Source organism: Echeneis naucrates, chromosome 13, assembly GCF_900963305.1.
Source record: "Echeneis naucrates chromosome 13, fEcheNa1.1, whole genome shotgun sequence".
Lineage (NCBI taxonomy): Eukaryota > Metazoa > Chordata > Actinopteri > Carangiformes > Echeneidae > Echeneis > Echeneis naucrates.
The window spans coordinates 10,903,534-10,921,584 of record NC_042523.1 but is presented as its reverse complement, the minus strand read 5'-3'; the positions used below and the strand labels follow the sequence as shown (position 1 = coordinate 10,921,584).

At 42.0% G+C, this 18,051-nt stretch overlaps 1 protein-coding gene across 4 annotated transcripts; it reads left to right on the top strand.

Moving 5' to 3' along the window:
* Window positions 1-1,544: 1,544 nt before the first annotated feature.
* On the top strand, window positions 1,545-17,281 carry sytl2b (synaptotagmin-like 2b). Of its 4 annotated transcripts, XM_029518075.1 has the most exons (21): window positions 1,545-1,655; window positions 2,867-3,017; window positions 4,532-4,695; window positions 5,020-5,131; window positions 6,249-6,297; window positions 6,374-6,476; window positions 6,564-6,990; window positions 7,057-7,262; window positions 7,418-9,880; window positions 10,525-10,647; window positions 10,735-10,785; window positions 10,889-10,983; window positions 11,075-11,185; window positions 11,423-11,592; window positions 12,777-12,879; window positions 13,002-13,163; window positions 13,379-13,463; window positions 14,234-14,336; window positions 14,433-14,638; window positions 15,724-15,904; window positions 16,739-17,281. In XM_029518075.1, exons 2-20 carry the CDS (start codon window positions 2,917-2,919, stop codon window positions 15,870-15,872), a joined length of 4,983 nt encoding a protein of 1,660 aa, XP_029373935.1. In that variant the 5' UTR covers window positions 1,545-1,655; window positions 2,867-2,916; the 3' UTR covers window positions 15,873-15,904; window positions 16,739-17,281. The 4 variants fall into 4 exon arrangements, with proteins under 4 accessions (XP_029373935.1, XP_029373934.1, XP_029373936.1 ...); XM_029518074.1 differs by lacking the exon at window positions 16,739-17,281 and having other exon boundaries at window positions 15,724-16,388; XM_029518076.1 differs by lacking the exons at window positions 10,735-10,785; window positions 16,739-17,281 and having other exon boundaries at window positions 15,724-16,388.
* The last annotated feature ends 770 nt before the right edge of the window (window positions 17,282-18,051 follow it).

Below are 18,051 nucleotides of genomic sequence, written 5' to 3'. Positions count from 1 at the left end.
TTCATCACAACACAACCAAGTGAAGTTATGTCATTTCTAAAAATCATTTGGGATGATGAATAAAGCCAGACATCCTTTGCTGTTTAGCACTTCTCTACGAGCAGTGCATGTTTCCTGATCTTTCACAGTTTAACTAAATACAAATTAATATCCACCTTTTGAACCAAACTTCACACCTAAAACACAACCTCTAACCTTAACTTCCCATCATTGATCAGGCCAATGAATGAAAGTGAGGAAGGAAAAACTGTCAACACTAAAGGTCATAATCTACAAACAAGTGAATGGAGTCACAAGTCCAAAATGCTGTTCCACTCATTCAAAGTGTAACCTGAAGTTAGCGTGTCTGCAAAAATAATTTGTGGTTTTGTCTTTGCAATCATTTAAGGCCAAGCACTGAGGTGCAGAGGTGATTCGCTGTCACTGCTGTTTTTTGTCAGGCTTGTGTCTGGATGGATGGGAATGAACCAGGTGAAATAAGTGCTTATTATTATTATTATTATTATTATTATTGGTGTTGTTAGACCCAAGGGACTGAGGGGGCCCAGGGGCTCCAGCACAGGCTCTTCTGTGACTGATGAGCTCTACCGGGATGTCTCCTGGGAGCCCTGACTGTCGGGAATGACCTCAGGCTGCCTTGCTCTGTCCTGCCTGTGAGGGTCCACACTGATATGAACATATGGACACAGTGAGGACACCTGCTGGACACGGCGGACGGACGGACCTTCCTCAGTCAGAGTAGACCTGAACCTGCTGCCTCTGACAGAAACAGATCACTATTCAGAGCTGTGTGATGCACATCTCCTCCTCTTCTTCCTCCCCTCCTCCTCCCCCTCCCCTCTTCTCCCCTCCCCTCCTCCTCCTCCTCCTCCTCCTCCTCCCCTCTTCTTCCTCCCCTCCTCTTCCTCTCTTCCTCCTCCCCTCTTCTTCCTCCCCTCCTCCTCCTCCTCTCCTCCTCCTCCCCTCTTCTTCCTCCCCTCCTCTTCCTCTCTTCCTCCTCCCCTCTTCTTCCTCCCCTCCTCCTCCCCCCCCCCTCTTCTCCCCTCCCCTCCACCTCCTCCTCTCCTCCTCCTCCGTTCTTCTTCCTCCCCTCCTCCTCCTCCCCTCTTCTTCCTCCCCTACTCCTCCCCCTCCCCTCTTCTCCCCTCCTCCTCCTCCTCTCCTCCCCCTCCCCACTTCTCCCTCCCCTCCTCTCCTCCTTCTCCCCTCCCCTCTTCTTCTTCTCCCCTCCCCTCCTCTCCTCCTCCTCCCCTCCTCTTCCCCCTGCCCTCTTCTCCCTCCCCTCCTCTTCCTCTCTTCTTCCTGCCCTCCTCTCCTCCTTCTCCCCTCCTCCTCCTCCTCCCCTCTTCTTCCTCCCCCCTCCTCCTCCTCCTCCTCCCCTCTTCTTCCTCCCCTCCTCTTCCTCTCTTCCTCCTCCCCTCTTCTCCCTCCCCTCCTCTCCTCCTTCTCCCCTCCCCTCCTCTCCTCCTTCTCCCCTCCCCTCTTCTTCTTCTCCCCTCCCCTCCTCCTCCCCCTCCCCTCTTCTCCCCTCCTCCTCCCCTCCTCCCATCCTGCCCGGGGACTCCAGCAGCAGCCGGAGATCAGCAGAGCAGCCAAACTCTGCGCCTCTAATTTTCCTGCAGCATGGGACTGATATGAGGGATCTGACGGTAAAGGTAGGTCATATGTCCGACACCGGCAGAGTCCAGGGCCACTGAGAAGGAGAGAATAACTTTGTTTCCGGTGTGTCAGGGCCACAGAAACTGAGGTACCTGTGGAAGATGAGCGTTTTCTCATGATTCACTCAGCAGGAGCCCAAACTTTTGACAAACGCTGTTTCCACTGAAAAACAAATGATTTAACGGAGATCTGAAACAGCTGTGGGTGCTATGACAGGTTTAACTTCAGGAAACAATGTCGTCGAGGGAGCTCGATTGAATTTATTTTTCATTTAACATTTTATCACATTCTAACATGTCAAAGTGTTCAACCTGGCAGAACCATGGTATCCTGATGTTGACAATAATATCAATGTTTAAACAAAGCAAAGTGGATATCATGTTAATATTAATGTCCATTAAGTGTAGTTGTGTATTTGTTGTGCAGTTGCACAGCCTCCCTACAGTTTCATTTGAATGTAATATTCAGAAACAAAACACATAGTTAACACATTTTACTTACAATGTTCTATAGAAATTGCAATAATGTTGTGAAAGCTCAGCTGAAGTGAGTGTGGCTGTTAAGTCTACCTGTGAACAACCTGTTTCCTGAATCAATATTTACAAAAGGGGAAAGTCGGATTTCAATAATTTGTGGCTGGGAATATTTTAACCCTTACTTAAGAATGCGTACTGAATATTGAAGCACTCGAAAATCTCTCCATTAAAGATAAAGAAATGTTAATTAAAATTAATATAATACACAATAAATGCTTTTTAAGAGAAGCAAGATTTTAGTGGTGCAGCTGCTCAAGATGCCAGCCAGGGCGCCCCCACCTAAGGATCAGGCCTCTCCTACTTGTCACAAGAGAAATCATTAAGGGTTCTGAGAAAACATCAGATTTTTTTTTTTTATGAACTTTGTTCAAAATGTTCAAGGTCTTTTTCCTTTTTAGATTTGATTATTGAAATGAAAGCATGTGAGAAGTCTGAACTGTGGCCAAAAAGTTTGAGAACTGGTTGAGTGAATCGTAGTTTTTTAGCTCACTTTGTTGTTCTTGTGTAAAATCTCTATGCGTTGTTATTTTAAGTGTATTTGTCAATAAATGGAGCAGATGTAGCCGACCAAACTGCACAATAATGAAGCTATAAAATATGGCCACAAGGAGTAAGTGTACGTCTTTCTTCGAAAGCTATGTGAATTTGTTGCCACATGTTTTTCCCGGCAGTGATCGTTCGATGCACATCTGTCTGCTGAGAGAAGAAGAGGGGAAGAACCATGATTGACCTGAGCCACCTGACGGAGGAGGAGCAGGGGGTCATACTGGCAGTGCTGAGGAGGGACGCCGAACTGAAGAGGGCTGAGGATGAAAGAATCAGGTGGAAAGAAGAACAATCTTACGATTTAGTCAAAGCACGGAAGAATCTTGAATAATTGCTCAGCTTCTGCTCAGAAACACGAGCTGCAGTGTTGTTGGCTGACATTTGAGCTAATGTCACATCATTCATCTGATTTCATTTCAAGGCTTTAAGGAGGACTCTTGCGTCTTTCCGATACGTGTTTTGTCACACAAGGCCTGTGAGGACGACACTTGTCTGGCCATAGCAGAGTAACACAATAACAGCTTGGTTGGCCACACAAGTTGCTTCCATTGCTTGGAAGCCTCAGTGTGAGATGAACAATTAGATTAGAGCCAAGTTCAAATGGACAGAGAGGAGAGGGAACAGAAACCCTTGAAGGCATCGCGGTGAGAGACAACTTCACCTGTGAGCAGCCTGATGGCCAAACATTCAAACACAGCAGCTGGAAAATCCCGGCCTGCTTCCTTTCATCAAGCTTTCATCAGGTCAAATTTACAATCGGCGGCTCCCAAGCTCTTAGTTGAACCTTTGGGAGGAGTCAGACATTCCTGTTCAGCACATTAAGGCAAACAACAGCCCTCATGTCTGTTTTGAGTTCTTCTTCCCAGTCACATAACGCAGTCACAAAAACAAGTCTAAAACAAATGTGCCGACTTTGATTATGCGCGTCATATCAAGTTCAAGAGTGGAGAAAGTCGTGAAGCAATGTGCTTTTCATTTTGTTTAATGGAATTGGCTTCTTCATCTGCAGGAGGCTGAATGCTCGCTGTGTGTAAAAGGATTAAGCCAACAGCCTGTAATAATGTGCTGCCCTTTTTTCACATGACTTTGGTGGAAAGATGCGTTTGAGCGGTCACATAAAGATGCAGGAATTTCTTTTTTTTCCCCCCTCTTAAATTCAATTTTAACCAGATGAAAATCTCTTTTTTTTTTCAAATTCCTCTGTTTTATCAGATCATGTGCAAAGGTTGTATAAAGCCGATAATAAGTCAGTGAAAAACAGTGAAGCAGAAGGAACGTATGTTTTGATAATATGTAAGTAGACGATTATAAAATAGTGAAACGAATCAATGAAAGAAAAACAATAACTGTAGCACACAATAAAATCTAATCTTCAAGGCAATACTTAAGTTCCTTTATCAACATAAATCTTTGGCAAAACAATGAGTTGAACAGAAAGTCATTTGTGACCATGTGTGAAGAACTTGTGGTGTTTTGTCTCCTCTTTGTCTGTCTCTGGCTTTATATTTCACCTCATATTGAAACATAAGGAGTTTAAACGCTCCTTAAACTGAATAAAAACGGTGTCAGATTCTCCATTCAGTTAAGCAGCTTAAAGCAATTCTTTTCTTGTATTTTATCAATAGTCATCATGTTGAGAGGAACTATATCCAGACTATTTTTTCTCTTTTTATAACTTCTATTCAAAATTAAATGGCACTCAGATAGGATTAACACAGTGCATGAAAGAACAATAACTGACTCTTAAGTTTAAGCTTTTGGGCAAATTTTCTTTTGTGTTTACCAAACAGGAAACTGGAGAAAATATTGAGCAGCAGCTCAGAGTCAGACAGCAAGCTGAAGTACCTGACTGGAGAATGGTTCTACGAGGCCAAGTCCCACAGACACATGGACAAGATCCACGGCTCAGAAATCATCCTGGCTTCCATGAAACAGAGGAAGGCTGCTGGTCTGGGTGTGTTGATAAAGGCCGTCATTAGAGCATGTTTGCATCTTCGGCTCTTATATTTTTCACCTTTCTTCTGTGATGTTTTTATTATCTTATCGATGACAGCCTTCAGCACTAAAAAGAAAAAAAAAAAAAAACCTAACGTTTGAACCTCACCTGAGCCTTTGTGGTTTTTATTTCTCACTGCAGGGAAAAGCGCCAGCATAAAATAGCACAGTTTGTGAAAATATTGGATAGAAATGTTGCTTTCGCCCCAGGCAGAGGTTTTTTATCCTTCTGTAGCAGACTGTTGCCATCTGCCTCAGCTCAACATTCCCTTTTCACCCGCAGATGGAGCTGTGAGGACCGAACGACCCAGAACACCCAGCGGTCGAGGCTCAGACCTCGTCCCTCCACCAAAACCTGCCAGATGTTTGGAAGCTTTACGACCACAGGAGATCAAGTACACGGTCATTTCTTATTCATACATGTACCCAGTGGTCAGCGTGTTACCTCTTCAGCCTGCCGTGGTCCTGGCTGTGCTCAGGGTTAGGGTTCTGGGAAACGTGTCAACCTGTTAACAAGGTCAAGAGACTTGAAGAAGCGACAAGTCACATTTTTAATCTCATCGTGAAGCCTATATCGTTGAATTCTCCAGAACAGAAGCTCTTCTCTCTTTCTATGAATATTCATGTTTATTTGTTTGTGCCATGTGTCTGCTGTCTTGTGACTCAGCCTGTGTAAACATAGGTGGCGATGACTGAGAAAATGTCTGCTTTATAGTCCAGCAGCAGCTCACACCTGTTTGCAGTACAGGATGTGGTCTGACAGACGAAAGGAAAAGAGATGAAGTGTTTGGTCGAGTTTTTAACTCAACGGAGCACTAAGAGCTAATTACTCTGAATGAGAAGTGACTTGACGTCAGTATCAATGCTATTTCTGTAATTAAGTCCCAAGTATCACTGTCCCATGCCACTGATTTGGAAAATACTCTTTTTTTTCTTCACTTGTGATGTTATTTTTATCCTTCTTTATAATTGTAACTTCATTATAGCAAACACTTACTGAATATTGGACACTTAGAGAGCAGCTGAATACAGTAAAGGGTTCTTTCTCTGTTAAGACTTGGCAAACAACACCAAATATATGAAGTAACTTGTAAACCTTATAACAGGACTGCCAATATTTGCTTTGGCCAGGCTTCTGTGCTCTGTGCAGAGGGCTGCATGTTTCGCAAACTCTGTTTGTAGTATGCAGCATAAAACCTGTGCTGCATTACTCAAGCAAGCATATTTTAAATAGTTGTATCCTTTTTTCAGTTGCTGTGCTTTTATCCTGCCGAGTCTTCTCATACTCATACTTTTGAAGTTCCTTTGAGATTTTGCTCAGGAAAACATTTTCCTTTTTGATATCAGAGTTATACACAAGCCAGTAAGCCCCAGTCATGCATACAAGTGTGCTACACTTCTCAGCAGTGTACACGTCAGTGTTAAATGTTCTTTATCTCTGTAAAGATCTCAACATTGGCATGCCTTTCAAATTGACTTTACTTGACAAAACCTTTTAATTTTTTCCTCTAGTGATGCTGAAAAAGAGAATCCTAATTCAGCCATCCGTTCTCCAAGATTGGTGGGTATATGTGTTCAAAAACATTGGTGTTTAATTTTTACTTTTTACTTTTTTTACTGTGGTCATTTTCTTCAAGCCAAGGCACAACCCTTTCAACCGTGCATCCCTTATTGCTGTTGAACCACCTGAGAATAATAATGACATGTTGACCGGTCAAGACCAGCAGTCATCTGAGACAGGTCTGAATGGAAATGGAAATTTAAAGCAAACATATATGTTAGGAGGCACAAAGTGACTCTGTCGTCCTTCTTCTGTGTTTCACTTAGAGCCGACATCTACACTGAGGAATCATCCGGCAGGAGATGCCAGTCAGACTTCAGGCTCTGTCATTTTAGAGGGCTCTTCTGTCGGGTTCAAACCAGTGCCAAGGAAGAGAACTTTTCTCTCCAGACATCAATCCTGTCAGTCGGAAACCAGTGGCCCGGGGTCAGTAGGATCAACAGAGATCATTCCTGCCTCAAGAAGAGGCCTCCAGGGTGGCTCCAGCGGGAGCTCCACCCAGTCCGGCCTCAAGAGCCAAGATGAAACGCCTCTGAAAATTGCAGTTCCTGCGTTTAATGAAGCATGTAAGTCCACTCAGCCATCCAGCTCTGCAGATGAAGCCTACCAGCAGCCACTCTGTGCTGTATCTCAAGTTTCCTCTAACTCCAGTCTGGAGAAAGACAGAAAGCCACCTTCCATACCAAGAGACAGGTCAGTGGAAAAAATCTTTTAGCTAAATCTTTCATGAAGTCCCATTAAAACCATGTGTACTTTCAGGCCGATCACATATATGAAAGGTCACATCTCACCTGAGAGAGAAACAACAAAGAGCAATGAAGGAGATGATCCGACCCAAAGACAATATGCAGGGCTGAATAGTGTCGCCCTGCACACAAGCAGCATTCAGGACTCAGAAAGAACGCACAGCAGCGTGGGAACAACAATGAGGCCGGAGGAGCTGAGTTTGCCCCAAAGCACCATGGGTGAGTTCAGTGACAGCCTTGAGTTTATGTACTTTATTTAAATGCATATTTGAACTAGTTACTCAGTGCCATCTAAGGCAGTGGTTACAAGCTTTCTGTCAAGTGGACCTTGAAGATACGGCGACTTATAAGAGCCAAGAACTGTCTTTTTTCAGATCCTGATCCTCCCGTATCTTATGATCTCAACTTTATTGATAAGTCTGATCTGCAAACACAGAAGAAACCAAATCAGAAACATGCATTCAGCTTATCCACTCAGGCGACCAGTCCCATCGGCGATGATAAGGACTCCATTGCGAAGGTGCTGGACTGGTTCAACCGCAGCATAGACAGCAGTGATTGGCTGAATACAGATGACGGTCTGGAGACCACGAAAAGCTCTGACAAACACGTGGAAATCAGCAAAATAAGGCGTGAAGAAACACCGAGAAAAGATGGTGGGGGATTTAAAAGTGAAAGGAAGAAGGAAATTCTTGAAATAAAGGGAATCAACTCACAAAGATCAAGTTATGAAGCCAAAGAGCTGAGGGCAACAGAAAGAGCAGGCAACAAAGAACACACTGAAGGACAAGAGGTGGTGCAGAAAGATACCAGAGAGGAAATGCTGCTACAGGAATTGGAAGACAATGACAATGAAAGCCAACCAGCCCAAATCTCTCATCTGAAGTCATTCTGGGAGAAAAGCATCCCAGGCCATAAAATACTAATCAGCAAATCAATCGCAGCCAGCAACCAAGGGCAGCAACAGAGCAACCCAGCAGTGGAGGAAAACAAGGAGACTGTGAACAACCCCCGCGTAGGGATTCATGAGAAGTATCGCTCAGATCATGGGGATGAGAGAGACCAACAGCTGGTAATCGGTCCACACAAAGATACTGGAGACAATGTTCACTCAGAACACAACCAGCTGGTGGAATCTGAGGTGATGGATACTTCATCTCACAGGAACAATAATGACAACTCAGATTATTGTTATGATAAATTACTGTTTAGCTCCTCCGATTCTAAAACAACAGACCCGGACACTGAAAGGTTAAGCGTTACAAGACCCAGTGCTCAGCCGAGGACAGGCGACCAACCTAAGCCAGAGTCTAAGAGCATCCCGTCAGTCAAACCAAATCCAGCACCTGATAGTAGTTCAAGAGAAACCCCACAACTGTCGAAAATGATGCCTGAGTCTCACATGGATTCTTTTGTCCACACAAAGAAAACTCCAGACTCTGACAAGCTCTGTTTCTCTAGAAACAGCCCACATATGGACTACAAACCAAGTGGGAGTGATGCGCAAAACCCATCAAGAGCGCAACTTCACATAAGTTCAAATGAAGACATAAAGGGGCGGAACAATGAGGACAACAGCAACCAGCTGAGCATGTCTCCTAAACAGATAGAGGACAGAAATAACAGTTCTCCCTCAAAAAGACAAGATTTACCACAACAAGAGAGTACAGCTGAGAGGATCAAGCAGCTCAAATCTTTCTGGGAGCAGGAGAGAAACAAGCCCATGTTTTACTCTGGCAAACCGAAAGCTGTTGGGAATGGAAAAGTTGCTCGTGGTGCAAATCAGGCCATGAGTAAAAGATTTACAAAGTCAGAGTACGATCTGAGGTCAGTTGGAAATAATTCAGGCAGTGATGAGGAAGATTCAGACAGAAATCATGATAACTTTACCATTCTCCCTTTGAGTCAGAGAATAGAAACGTCACCCCCTATCCTCAGCGAGCGCCGAACCCAGTTCAGCATCCTTCGCGAGTTCTGGGACGAGGCCACATCAGATTCTCAGGTAGCATTTCCCTCAGAGAAACCCAGAAGCCCTAGAAGGAAAGAGCCAACAAATGCCCATCTTCCCACTCAGGAGTTAAAGAGTGGCGAACCAGATATTTTCCGCTTGTCCACCACTGTTGAGAAAGCAAGACCAGCTGCTGTGAAAGCATCTCTATCTCCACAAAATAGATCCACGTCCCCACACGATAGGCAGATGGGGTCAGGGTCCAGAGCAATGAACGACAACAAAAACAGCCCGTCTAATGATGTGGCAGCCGGGTTCAGAACGAGCTCAAAGGAAAGAGAGAAATCAGTTCAACCACATGGCAGTTCAAGGAAAGAGATTCGCTCTCCTAAGAGCAGAAAAGACAACTTCAGCACTTCAAGCAGTCGAGGGAATTCTTTCCGTCGCGCCAATAGTATGTTCATGCTGAGTGTTTCTGATGAAAATGATCAAGGAGAGCTCAAAATGGACGTGAGCCCCGTCCACTCCCACAGCAGGAAGCAAAGGCAGAACACTGAAAACAGTGAGACTCTGACTCCACGCGCAAGAGCATTTGTCCCCAGAGACTACAGGCATTACCTGGGCGTGACGGATAAGACCAGCGTCCACACCTTGCTCGCCCCAGCTCCAAAGAACGAGGGGCCAGAGGGGACGTTGGGATGTGAATATGACCTGACCGGGCCCCTGACAACCAGCACCCCACTGAGTTCAGAGGAACGTTACAGCAAGAAGGGTAACAGGTCAAGTCAGCGTCCCCAGTGGGCGAACTACAGCAGTTCTGACACTGGTCAGGAGTCGTCTGTGAGCAGTGCATCAGAAACTTGGTCCAACTCCAGGAGTAGTTCAAACCGTGAGCATCAACTTCAGTTTTTCTGTGTCATAGAAATCACTGAACTATTACACTACACTGTAATTTACTATAATATACCAAATCTTTTAATACGAGATGCCACGTTAGTCAGTTGCTGGCGAAACAAAACAAAACAAAAAAAAAGTACATTTGTTTGTAAAACTGTTACATTGGGAGTAAATGCTGAGAACTAAACAGTGAAGGCCACGCATTAACAAAGAAATGGATTTTTTCTACAGGCAACATTAAACGGACAGTGCATGGAAATAAACACTGATCTATTGGGTTGTTTCCAACAATATCCTTGATATTATGTGCATGTTAGATTATCTCTATTGGCTCAAAAAAATCAGTCAGCAATGTGTGTACCTGGAGTCAGCTGCTCATGTTTAATTTGTGGGCTGAGCAAAACATAGCTCTAACTTTATAGGCTGCACACAAAAGTTTCATCAGCCTTCCTTCACATGACAGCTTGTTTGAATAGTTTTTTTTAAGCAGGGCTCCTCCCTGTATATCCCTCCAGCTCAGTATTCACATGATTGTGTTTCCTATCATGTCAGTGGCTGCCTCAATTAATTTGAGCCTGGAAATGTCTCCTCAAGCAAACAAATAGATAATTAGGGCTTTTCTTCTCTCACCGACAGGTGCTGGAGGTGAAAATGATGAGGAATACCAAAACCCAGTCAGGAAAGCATTGAAGCGAGCAGAGGCTCGGCCGAAAAACCTGGCCAGGAGCATGGAGGACATCACAGCACCTTTAGCACCAAGTGAGTCTGTCGTCCAAACTTTTCGACCGCACCAATCATTTGGATTGAGACTTAGGTGACAAGAATTCCTCTGATTGTTTCTCACAGCCCAAGAAAGAAGGCAAGAGCCAACGTCTGACCTCAAACGCGTTAGAGATGGTTAGATTGTGTGATTGTCTTTGTTATGAATATTTTTGCCACTGGCAGTCTCGTACAGTGTGTATACAAAGTATGCTTTACTTTCCTATCAAATTCTCTTTAGTATCATCCATCCCTCCTCCCTCCTCATCCTTATTTTTGGACCCAGAGCACCTGAAAAAGATGAGCAAATCAGTTCCTTCATTCCTACAGGAGGAGGTAAACCTACATCATTTAGTGCAGAAGGTCAAATCCTGCTCTGCCTCCCAATGCACAGAGCTTCATGCTCATCCTGCTCTCCATGTTGCAGGATGCTGGCAGGGACACTGACTCCATCAGCAAGGACAGTTACCATGGAGGTAGCCTAAAGATGGGCAGCTCGCTGACTGACCTCACCAGCTCCTCTAGCAAGGCGTCCTCTGTATGTTCACACACAGCAGCATGGCTAAGACATGAGCATGTCTACCATGTCGACGTTCCTCTTCCAAACCTCACAGCTGTGCTCAGTCCTCTCTATTGTAAACCGGCTGACCTGAAAAATCAGAGGCCTCGCCCTTTGAAACTTTACTGAAAGCCTCCAATTTAGCCATTTATGAAAAAATTGCAGTCTTGATTGGAAATGCAAAATGTTGGTTTGCTTGTTTGCGTCCATTTGCAGCTGAGTGGAAGTGTCATGACCATATACAGCGGGGACTTTAGGCACGTGGACGTTCAGGGAAACATCCAATTCTCCATCAACTACATTCAGAGGCTCAGGGAGTTTCACATCTTTGTAGCTGGCTGCCAGGACTTGGCTGCAGTTGATCCAAAGAGGGCTCGTTCAGATCCGTGAGTACTTTACCTGAATTTCATCTCTGCTTAATGTGTTTATACTGTGTAGCATTTATTCTCTGATTATTTATGACCTGCAGAAAAAGACACACCTTTTCTTGTGAGGCGTTGGCCTGTGTTCTAAAGCCAAAAACAAGCTGCACACACTTAATGTTTAATGCAGTGAGATTTTAAAGGCCCTGTAAACAGAGTTTCTAACTACGGTGTTAACAATAGCCTCCTTCATGGACATTTAGTTCATCATTTCACAAATAAGTTGTATGCGTTTTTTGTGCCTCCATATAAACATTCACTTAGACTCAACGATGAAGTGATAAGATGTGGGGGGTCAAAGGTCAGCCACTGTGACCTCAAACACCTTGTGATGAACAGTGTGTCTCAGTAAATATAAATATTGTTCACCCAGGCTGAATAATCCGATTAGATATTTGTTATTACAGGTCAAAGGTCACAGTGACAGTTTATAGCTGTGTCCTGATTGGTTAATCTGTAGCCTTGCTATAATTGCTGGTTAATATATTGTGATCAGTTTTTTTAAATTTTGGGATTTGAACGAAATAACCCCCAAGATTATTTTGAATAAGTATCAAAATCTCATATCTCTTATTTCACATTTTTTACAACTCACAATTGAGTTTGGTGCCATTTTTGTCGAGGGGAGTTGCCAAGATGGCGAATCCCGCCCCACATCACTGCCAACAGTTCTTTGTCACTGAGTCAGTTTACTCTGAACTACGGGAGCCCAAGGAGGTCTTGTAGTTAAAGAGAAAGCTGATCTTCATTAAAAACAAATCGACCTTCTTGATTTAAAACAATCTGATTGTTTGTATATTTGTATATTATATTATATTTGTACATTCATTTGTATTCTGACTTGATGGTGTATTTGCTGCTTTATTTTGATTGGTTGGTGTGTGTTTGTGTTCTCATTTAATTGATCCCTGATTTAACTGATATAACTGAATACAGTTAAAAACATTTGCAACTTGTTTCACTGCCAGTGTGCCCAAAAGTTAAGTTATGAGTGTCCAGTTTCTGGTCCTTTCTTTTATTCTCTAACTTAGCTGAAGAACTGGGAGTCATGATGAATGGCATAGTAAAAAACATGTTGGTTTATGGGGTTTGCCTCCTAACTGTGACTACTGCCATATAAACGTAACTTCTTCGTTTTCTTCTTAAAGGTATGTGAAAAGCTACCTGGTACCTGACAAAGCTAACCTGGGAAAGAGGAAAACATCTGTGAAAAAGAAGACACTTAATCCAACTTTCAATGAAATCCTCAGAGTAAATATCCACACATAAACATAATAGGCCAGCTGTACTCAACAGACGTTCTCATGCTGAATACTTAAGACATGCCTGAAAAGCAAAAGAAAAAAGCAGCTCCCTCTTCTCTGTCCTCACAGTATCGTGTTCGCATGGAGTACCTCAGAACTCAGACACTCATTCTCTCTGTTTGGCATCACGACACCTTTGGCAGGAACAGTTTCCTGGGTGAGGTTGACGTGGACCTCTCCAAGTGGGACTTTGACCACGCCCATATGAACAACTCAGCTCTGAAAGCAAGGGTAATACGAAAGACACACACACACACACGGGTGGCTGTATTCCCTTTTTATCTAAGATTGTGGTCAGCTTGCTCACTTCCCCAGAGTCTATTTGAGCTGGTTATATCACATGTACTGTAGCTATTGTGTAATTTGTGTACAAAGGAATCTTAAGCGTCATGGGGATGCCTGGGGATGGACTGTTTAGGTAATGTATCCTCTGTAAAATCTTTCAGATTACATCCACTCAGGCGCCATCAAATGGCCAAGGAGAGCTGAGGCTAGCCATTCGTTACCTGCCTCAGATCACGCACAGTGAAGGTCAGCACACAAGTCCTCCTCCAAAAACTAGCAGATTTAAATAACTTCTTCTCCAGGCAGTTTTACGTACCACTGTGAGCATTTACATTGGGTTATACTTCAGCAGAGAGAGACACAGTTTGGTGATTTTCATGTCCATCACAAATAAATGTTCAGTAACAAAGACAATGCTCCTTAAACTAAACTAAAAATCTTTAGTTTTCTTTGGTATCACAGTGTTTCAGTGATAATAAGCCCTAATTCATCCAATATATCTCAACAGAGAGGGCTCAAGTTGTAGCTCACAGTGACAGAGCTGAATTTCCTGTTTTTATTTATTTTATTAAATTTTTTTCGGAATTTGCTGTTTCACTCTTAAGACTTCACATGTATTTAATATCAAATTCTAAACTAAGTGGGGGTAATTTATCTGACTAGTTTTGTGAAGTTATTTAATGTAATCCAAAAATTAATTACTAAAATGTCATCTTATCAAATTGTAAAACTGCAGGTGAAAGCAAGGGAGGTATTCATTTAATCTTATTTGATGCAGTATTTACTGAAGCCTAAACAGAAATACAAAGCAAGAAAACAGAGTGATTTAACTTTCAGAGTAATGTTCACTAGCCGCAACTCATCTCATTTGGCCGGAAATCATGACAGCAGAGCAACAGCCAATATATTTAAATTCTTGTTTTCACTTTGTTTTTTGATCAAACAATAAGCTTGAACTTCACGGGTTGCGTAATCACAGGATCAGAAAAAAGTTGTCTCTCATTTCTTCTTTATAGGTGTAACTAAAGACAATCCCCACACTGGAGAGATTCACATTTGGGTGAAAGATTGCAAGAACCTGCGTCTAATCCGGGCCAGCATTGACCCATATGTGAAGTGGTATGCCCAAAATGCTCTGCACCAGTAAGAATTAGTTTAACTTCTCCAAATTTGTCAGAAACATTTCCCCTTTTTTTTTCTCCTCATCATCTCAAGCTATATGCTGCCAGACACCAGCAGGAAGAGTCGGCAAAAGACCCGTGTGCTGCGGAGGACAGCGGATCCCGTGTTCAACCACACAATGGTGTACAATGGCATCCAGGAGGCAGATCTGACCGAAGCCTGTGTGGAGCTCACCGTCTGGGACCGAGACAGGATAGCCAGCAACCTGCTGGGGGGCGTGAGGATTGGAGCCGGAACAGGTATTGGAGGGCAACTTACTACTTATTTGTTTTATGCTCACACTGGAAAACTTTTGGCCAAAATATGTTTTGCACCTGTAGTGGGTCATGAAACTGAGGAAACTGCTGCGAAGCATCACTGACGACTGATATTTAATCCAACTTATTCTGTGTGAGATCGTAAAATCAAAATGCTGCACATTTATCAAATTGAATTTTGGGCTACAACTTGAAATTATTATTATTATACTGACAAACATATAAAAACCAAGGTGAAAACTTATTTAAAAAACAAATAAAAGCTGAGTTCTTTAACAGCTAAATGCTTCATAGTAACAGTGACATTATGACACGTTTCCTGTTTCGTACAACTAAGATGTTATTCTTGCTGAGAGGTGACATTAGGTTTTTTTTACTTCTGTTCATCTTGTAGGTATTTTTTTTCTGTTTCATGCACTCATCCATTCTCCTGCTGAAGGTGTGTCTTATCATTAGATATTTGCACCTGCTGCACAATTTGTAATAATGGCAGCTGAGCATGCTGATGTGTCGCGTATGTACATAATATTCAACTGGGCTAATATAATAACCGTGTCTGTGCAGACTGATTTCAGCTTTCAGCACCAGTGGCCATGAATGGGAAACAAAAGAAACAAATATTTCACAGTATGAGTAACATGCAACAGAGACTGAGGACTGAGAGTAGTTCAACACAAATTTCTCATTTGAAAAAACTGAACAGCAGCCACATTGGACTCCAGTCTCTGATTGTGTTCATGTAAAGCTGTGAAATGTAAATTCACAAAACACATTATGAAATAAATAGGAAACCTGAACTGAGTCATTATGTGCAGGAGGCTGTGACCTGTTTGTATCGTTTCTAGAGCAAAGATTGGTTCACATGTCAGTAAATATAGGAGTTATTTCCATTTACTTCCATTATGAAATGGTAAATATCATGAAAAAAAGTGTTTCTATGAAAATGAAAATTAATCTCATACATATACACAAGCTGTAAAGTTCCTAAATCTGTATCACTGTCCAAGTAATAAAAAATATAAGTTGTCAATAAATGTTATGTTAAATGATTTTATTTCTCTTTCTAGGTAAAAGCTACGGAGCAGTGGTGGACTGGATGGACTCCACTCCCTATGAGGTGGCCCTGTGGGAGCGAATGTTGGCTTACCCCAATGAATGGGTGGAGGCTGTGCTCCCATTACGAATGTTGAATTCTTCGAAGGCTGCTTTCAAATAAGTGGACGTTTAAAGGCAATATATGTGTGAAAGGTAATAACACACAAAATTAATTGCTTTAAAAGTCCAGTGTTGTGATTTGAATTCTAAATATTATGATAAATTAATAGTGAGGACACTGCAGTGAAAAATTGGGAATCAACTGCATAATTTGATAGCAACTGGGGTGCCACTTAACCAAGCATTTCCTTAAATGGGAGGACACTTTCAGATCTTTATTGGAACCCCAGTGGTGTTTCAGGAAAAGGCGGAAATAATAAATATCAAACCCCGCTGAAGAGTGTTGCACTGTTTAACTGTTTAACTACACAAGGTAACAGAAAATTAAAGACACCTACCGGGGTAATATTTTGACTTTTTAAAGGAGTTTTAGCAAAAATGTCACTCTGCAAAAAACAGCATGGAAGTACTCAGGGAAATGTAAAAGTTACATGCATTGATGAGTCATCCCATAAAAAGGTTTAAAAAAAAAACAACTGACCTTTATATAACAAAGGCATCAAAATACCAGAATGAAGTAGTATTTCGTAATTATTAGAAGCAAGACTCCAAACATCTTTATGCCTCCACATCAGGCCAGATGTATGATATTTAACACTTGTTCCTCCATCCATCCGTTTGTCAGTTCATCACTTTCTTATGAACATCTCTGTGTGACTCACTGGGAGAAGATCTTCAAATATATGTGACTATTTGCACAAGTGAATGGTACGAAAATTCACTTGGATTCGAGGATGAAAATTAATCAGATTATCACACTATCAAGACATAAAGTGATTGCAGAAATGCAATGGCAAATAGACGTGACAGTAAAAAAATGTTCTTTTGCATTTAAAAAACATTTCTGTTTATTATATTGTCTTAAAGACTGGCGGCCTGCCTGGGGTCTACCCCGCCCCTCGCCTGATGTGAGCTGGGTTTGGCTCCAGCAGCCCCGTGACCTGGAAACGGAAAAAGGGGTAGAAGATGGATGGATGGATGGATGTTTTCTTATATTAGATGTTTCTCAAATGGCCACAATAATAACAGTTGAAATATTCAGGGTGACTTTATTTTGAAATAGAAAAAAAAACAAACCCCATACATTTCTGCACACAAATTTGACTCTAGTGAGACATAGGTCTTCCCAAGCTAATTTTACTTTGACTCTTTTCAGTAGTAATAAAACACAAGGTAATATGCTTTTATTGTATTTATCTTTAAGAAGCCAACAATAAGAGCATAAACTGTATCTTTCTAATGTGACCTTGAAGTGATCTTACAGATTTTCATCTGTGTTATCTAACCTAGTGTCTGTGACTAACACATTTTGTACAGTATTGTAATAACTGGCATTTGAATTTGTCAGCATGTCTGACAGATGAGAAACCTTTGCAGCTAAATGCCACAAACCGGATTAAATAAATAATATACAAACATCTTTCACAAGTCTTTCCTTTTTAATTGTCCTGTTTGTGGAAGAAAAGTTTGAATCCCTGATATTTACTGAGACTAGCTGTCCCTGCTCACACACCTTTTTTAAAATGTCATGTCTGTTTGCAGGATTGAAGGTTTCCAGGTGATGAATCTTACTAACTACTGATCACAGGACATTTTCTCCAATATGACCCACAAGCATTTATGCTTTTGAGAAAAATGCCACAATTATTAATGGATGGATTACAACATTTTGGCACACTGGTATCTCCTTCAGCATTAACTGCCTTCACTTTGTTGAACCCATAAGATTTGTTTGGGTGTTTTCATATGAGTAATTCATTATTCAGTACTTATTCTGCAAACGTTACCACATGACTGCAATAATTAATGTGCAGTAAAAGAAAACACATTTTAGAAACTTTACCACAGGATGCAGCCATTTATCAAATAACTACAATTTTGACTTTTTTTAACGATGAAAAAGCATCCATCATGGCAAGAAACTGTGAAAAACTTGTAAAGGAGTTCAAAGAGTGAATATTTTCATTGCCATTGACTTACTTACGAATTATGTTATGATATTACTGCAGCAGAGAATCAAAGTATTTTCACTGGTGGATATTATTTACTACTACAACAAAATACGGTTGTTATCCAAGAAAGACTTTTTGTCCAGCTATCTGTTCTCCAAACTCTTCTTTGATATGCCATGAAAGAGTAAAAAGGCAAGAAAGGAAACTTGTCAGACAATAGAAGAATAC